The following is a 6,000-nucleotide window of genomic DNA, read 5'->3' on the forward strand; positions in this document are numbered from 1 at the left end:
CATTAATCAAAGAAAACAAATCATATAAGGAAAACGCAAATCGATCGGATCCAGAACTAATAAGCACAAAAGTTCAATCAAATTATAGTCCAACAAGGTGAAACCCTAGGTTCCAAAAAGGTGCACTCCAGCACACAGGCCACTGAGACGCGCAAGCCAATAAATGCAATCTGGATCGTGGATCGGGTCATGTGAACTGGATCTGTTGATTTGATAACGTTCGTTGAAAACGTCGGTTCTTGGAATCGGCCCTCATTGGTTGACTCTCTCGACTTTGGAAACTAGCCTTTCCCCAGAAATATCAAGTAACGGGATGCTTAAAAGGAAAGGTGAAGAAGGGAGTTAATGGACGGTTAGGACTCTGCATCAGGCAATTTAACCTAAATGCTAGAGTCTACGTTTTTTCTCCGAAGATCGTCTGCAACGTGTTACGCACCTCTAAGGTGAAAGAGAATTCCATGGAGCTTGAGTTTGCATAATTTCATGGCCTTTGTACTCTTGCCCACTTTGAATATGATCCTTTTTGGTAGTTCAGAAACTCCCATTAAGATTTCTTCTACGGAACTTTTTAACCGTATGTGGTAGAGGTTGATTCTCTTGTTCGTAGGTGCCGACCGCCTTAGTTTTTACTTCGTTTTCCTGTGATTGACAGATGTGTGATCATTCATCGTTGTCGTCTCGATCTGTATATGTGTTTTCTCTTTCGGTGGATTGGAGACGCGGTTCTCCATTGTTGGTCGTGATGGTTTATTGTTTTCTGCGTGTTTGGAGACGTATATTCCATGCAACGGTGATCGCCAATTTGATTTCTGCTTCTCTTTTGTGTTTATCTTCGCGAAGAATATTCCTCTGGGGAATTTTGGAGAGCCAAGATTGCCTTATGCGCATCTTTGTTTGAGGAAAGAGTAATCTTGGTTATTGTTGTACTTCGTTTTAACCAATCACAGCATGTACTTAAATTAGGAATTTTAGAATTTTTTTCTACAAAAATGTTGTTGCTGGTAATTAAACATGTATTGATGAATAAGGTTCCCTGCGGAAGGCTGTCTAATTCTACAAAAACTTCAGTGTAGATGGTTATACAATGAAAGATCAATCGGCCCCTCAAAGAGGAAAAGTGCCTGTCAAGGGTTGTTTTTATTTATGGCAAGGGCCCTTCAGCTTCCCTTCTGGCTTGGGCTAGAGGTGGTGTGTAAGGAATAAGGGTTGGGGTTACTGCATAATCATTAATACATGAATTACTTTCATCTTAACATAATTTTCTGAAAACCGGCTCTACTTTTGGTGAGAAGTGCGCAGTTTGTCATCTGTAATGCGGAAGTTTATGATTATATACATGACGCTTTATCCACAACCATGGATAATTTAAAGAATAAAATGCAGCTTATCATACATATTACCATATATGATCAGTTAAGATCTCAATGACATTGATGTCATCCACATGGTCTACTTTCTAACCCACTTACAATCTACAAGTTGTTGCTATGACGTCCTACAGACGATCTGTAAACACCACAACTTTTCATGTTGGTGTCTGTTTTCTGTAATCATTGTTATGGTGTAGTAGTCAGTTATTCTTAGGCAAATATGCATTAGCGGTTGATAAAGAATTTATTATGATTTTCTGGTGTTGAGAATTACTGTTTCATGCGTTGTTTTTCTCTACAGATTTATGGTTCCTTTAGGATCTTACTACCCTAATTTAATGTACTTCATCTCAATCTGTATTTTAACGAAAGTAAAGCCCATATTGTTATTTTCTTTCTGCTTCTATCTGCACTTTGTTTCTTAACGTAAAAGTATTCTCAGTTCAGTATTTTGCTTACTAATCGAAATTTTCTTTTGCAGGTTGTGTGGAATCTGGATCTAATTTGTTTGAGTTGCACATATTCTCCCATTGGCGTTGACTCCTGGCTTAACTATTTGAGAAATTTGAACTCCTTTCGGATGGCCGCATTAATGTCTTCCTGTGGCAACTCTGCTTTGGTGTCTGATGCTACTGCCAACTCAAGTCACTCAGATATTATGAATTCACAACTGGTGGAAAATGGTCTCGTCCATTTTGAATCATCTGAGAGGCGAAAATTAGAAACTAATGCAAGAACTGAAAATCGAGTCTATCAGTGTAAGAAATTGAAAATGTCTGCAGTTCGTGAATTTCCTGCAGGCTGTGGGAGATTTGCCCAAAAGTTTTCTCCTAGAACTTCTCAAATAGATGTTGATATGGATGCTAATGCTGAAAAAATAACAGTCAAAGTCGGCAAGGACTCATCTTCCACATCTGACCATGTTCAGCAGGAAACCACTCTGGAAAAGTGCGGCCAATTTAATGAATCCTCTAAGGATGTGGTCGTGATGGAACATTTAGCACCATCGAAGATCCTTCAACCTCAACATGCAGGGGAGTTGGCCGGTGCTATGATTGACTTGTACCCACCGGAAACACCAAAATATGTGGCACACCTAGATCCCATCCCTTCTGTCTCACTTCCAGAATCTGTAAACCTCAATGATTTGATGCAAGAGAAGTCTTCACTACATATTTCAGCTAGACGAGCGTTTCCTTATGGGTGTGGGAGGAATGCACGGAGACTGACCGAGGTAGGAAAACACAAGCGCTTAAATTCTTTGGCACACAAGGATGGTGACATTGGCAAGTCATTTGCAAGGGACATGTACAGCTGCAGAAAATGGAATGAAGCAGATAAGTCTGGGATGAAGAAGGAGAGTAACGATATTCCCATTAGACCTGACTCAGAGAATATATCATCTCATTCAGAAGAGAAGACTTTGAATGGAGTTACTGATAGGGAAATCACTGACACCTCAGAGAAGAGGTTAACCAAGGAATCTGCAGCGTCGGCCAAGAAGGAAGTTGATTGTTCTAAACTGTCAATGAAGCCGGTAGGCATGAACTCGAACAAAGACCAGCATCACCAAAGGAATCCCATTGATCTGGAGTTATGTAAAGGCAAAGTTGTAGTTCTGGCTCTGATGGCTGCTCAAAATTGTCCATGGATGCAGAATTACGTTGGTGATGAATCAGAGGGACACTAACAAAGGTTCTGATGACAAGGTCAGCTCGAAAGTAGAGAAGGCTCTGCTCCAAACTGCACCCAAAATATGAGAAAAAAGAAGGAACTGAAATAGAGATTGGATCTAGCAGTACTGTTTTTAAAGGAGTAGCGCTGAAAAGCAACTTATGTTTTGTCCTGTGAATAGTAATATACATGAGACATTTTGTTTACTAGGATTGAACTATTGGATAAGATTTTTTGGAACTATATATATAATGTCGGATGTCTTAAGTATCAAGGTGTAGACTGAAGAAGTAGGTACCAATAATCTCCCTAGGTGCTGTGAAGTTAAATTGTGTTGGACTATTGGATTGTTTGATTATTATTATTTGATTAATTCTATGAACTTTGAAAGTAATGATAAACTGGAGAAAAAGTCTGGCATCCGATATCTTTCCTTTTCTGTTCTCTGTTTCTCCTCTCTTCCTGTTTGTGCCTGGATAGTGAATACCTTTCATTCAACATACTGTAGAAGTTAATCACAGATGCTAGAAAAAGCTTTAATAAAAAATTTGAGACTATTTTTTTCTTAAGAAATCAAGATCCCGTATCTTTGTATTGAATGTATGGCTTGGCCCCTGGTGAGTTGTTGGACCTCACTGCTCCTAGACTTTTGCTGTGTTTGTCCTTCTTGTTCCTTGAGAGAGCCAAATTGGGTTGGGTCCTGCTCAACTCGAGAAAGTTCTTCAATCTAATGGTCCAACCCCAATGATGTTATAACCTGTTGTTATAGAAATGCTGCCCTTCTAAAAGCAGGCTTCTGGAAGACAGTAGGCTAGAAGAGGTGGTTGAAAATTTTGAAAGATTCTATTTTGGCTTTTTTTTAAATTTTGAAGCTATAGTTGGGCCCCGCAATGAAAAATTCTTGGCTCTACCTCTGGTTATTCCATTTCAGTGCAGTAGTTCAAGTACATTCTCTTCCAATGCAGGACGAGTAGTTCAAGTACATTCTCGGTGCAGTGTGAAAGGCTATAATTGTGGACGAGTAATTGTTTCTGAAATCTTATGTTATGTGCCTTGCATTGTAAAGAAGTAAAAATGAGGTGATACATATATATGGTTGTCAATCAACTTCCAAAGAAACGAAATTCATTAAGATGGGGGTTTTTTTTTCATAATAGAAATCACTTTCTAGAGCTTTTGATTATTTCAAATTTGAAATCTATGGATTTGATGCGGAGCTAAGTTTGCATGTTTTTGCTGATGTGGCAAAAGATAAATGGTAAAATCCATGGTTCATCAAACTAAAGGTCTACGGTCAGACTTAGATTTAACACTTTGCCTTTTGATATTGAGAAAAAATATAGTTTATTGGATCCATGGATTTCAATCCCTAAGGATTTTAGAGAAAGGGCAATCGAATGCCACCTTAAAGTGAGAAACCTTGCCGCATTAGTTTGTTAATGCATACTACTTATTAGTTTACAAATCAAGATTTTCCTGCTTTTTATGGCACATTTTGTCCTTAGATATTTTTAAAAACATATAAAACAATAGCATAAGCTTCCCCAAATTACAAACTTGAATTAAATTGCACAGCCTTTCATGCTTAATAAGGGACATTTTCCACACTTAGTCTTTGACAATGTGATAGCCCAGCCATATGCAAATTTAGAAGGCAAGAAGGTTCCATATTCAAATCACACTTGGGTTGTAAGCGGTCCAATTCCGGTTGGAAGATTTTGTTAATTTCTAATGCACCAGACGGGATTTGAACCAACCTCTAATTAGTGGTCGTGCTAGACTGAGTCCAGTTGGGACCCGCATCGAGCCCACTAGGCAGTCGAGTCCTTGTAAACTTATCTTCATCCACATAAAGAACAAGCCCTCCTCTGGGAAACCCTAATTATGATAAATTTTCATGTGGCCCAGTTTAAAGGGTCTATCAAAACATTAAAAGGATTAGCATTACCAAAATTCTTTTCCTAAAGATTAGAGAACAGGAAGAGTGTATAAATACAACCCTGAAGATGTTGGACTGAGAGATAGAGATCTGCCTTTAGGGCACTGATCCATCTTATTATTGCAATTGATTGGGTGCATGTAGAGCTACAAGCTCAATGCGGCTTTTGCGATAGGTATATATCATGTATTCTGGTACTTATTTACATTATAAAATTTGAGATGATTGAGCCCTCATATGTCCACTTGAACTGCTTATTATTTATTGATTATATTGCTCTATAGTTGCACTAAAATTTCTCATATACTGTTGTTCCAATTGCACCCATCTCCTTCATTATTAAGCATGCTTGTTCCATTTGAATTGAAGCTTGAGGGTTCATTTGGCTAATGGAACAGTAACATAATGTTTCACGAATGTGTCCAAAAAAAATTGAGTAGGTTCATATCTAGTATTCCGTAAAAGTACTGGAACGATACATTATCATTCAATTTTCCAAATATTGACATCTCAAGGGGTTGTTCTGTGAATCTGCTTCAAAGATTGTGGTGGGTTCTTAAAACAAGAGAACTGTTGTTTTATGGATTTACTTCAATCACTCACAAAGTGTCCTTGATGTGTCCTTGATGCCAAACAACCTCTGGATGACAATGTTTTTAGGGTGCTCAAAACTTCAAATGCATTAAGAAGATCAGTGGACAACCTCAGTGTCACACACTTTGTCATGAGATAATGAATCTTCAACCTTCATTTTCTATCGCCTTAACAATGTCGTTAAACATGGTAGAGAGAAACCCTGCACTGCAAACTCGATTGCGAATCCGTTATCCTTGTTTTTCATTGCATAAAGTTTTTTAGTGAAGATCAATCTCAAATCTGGATCGTCATCTAAATCTAAACCAGCTGCAGGTCCAGATCCAGAGATTTAATCTAAGCTAAATCCAGTTAATCTGACTTTAATCTCTCATCAGCAAATGACTGATCTACCCCTAACCTCCCTCAAAATTCCCTCTATGT

The 6,000-nt window shown here is 38.3% G+C and overlaps 1 protein-coding gene across 1 annotated transcript; it reads left to right on the forward strand.

Moving 5' to 3' along the window:
• The first annotated feature begins 352 nt into the window (after positions 1-352).
• On the forward strand, positions 353-3,362 carry LOC116266199 (uncharacterized). Its single transcript, XM_031647314.2, has 2 exons — positions 353-443; positions 1,852-3,362. Exon 2 carries the CDS (start codon positions 1,951-1,953, stop codon positions 3,058-3,060), a length of 1,110 nt encoding a protein of 369 aa, XP_031503174.1. The 5' UTR covers positions 353-443; positions 1,852-1,950; the 3' UTR covers positions 3,061-3,362.
• Positions 3,363-6,000: the final 2,638 nt, after the last annotated feature.

This window comes from Nymphaea colorata, chromosome 12 (assembly GCF_008831285.2).
Source record: "Nymphaea colorata isolate Beijing-Zhang1983 chromosome 12, ASM883128v2, whole genome shotgun sequence".
Lineage (NCBI taxonomy): Eukaryota > Viridiplantae > Streptophyta > Magnoliopsida > Nymphaeales > Nymphaeaceae > Nymphaea > Nymphaea colorata.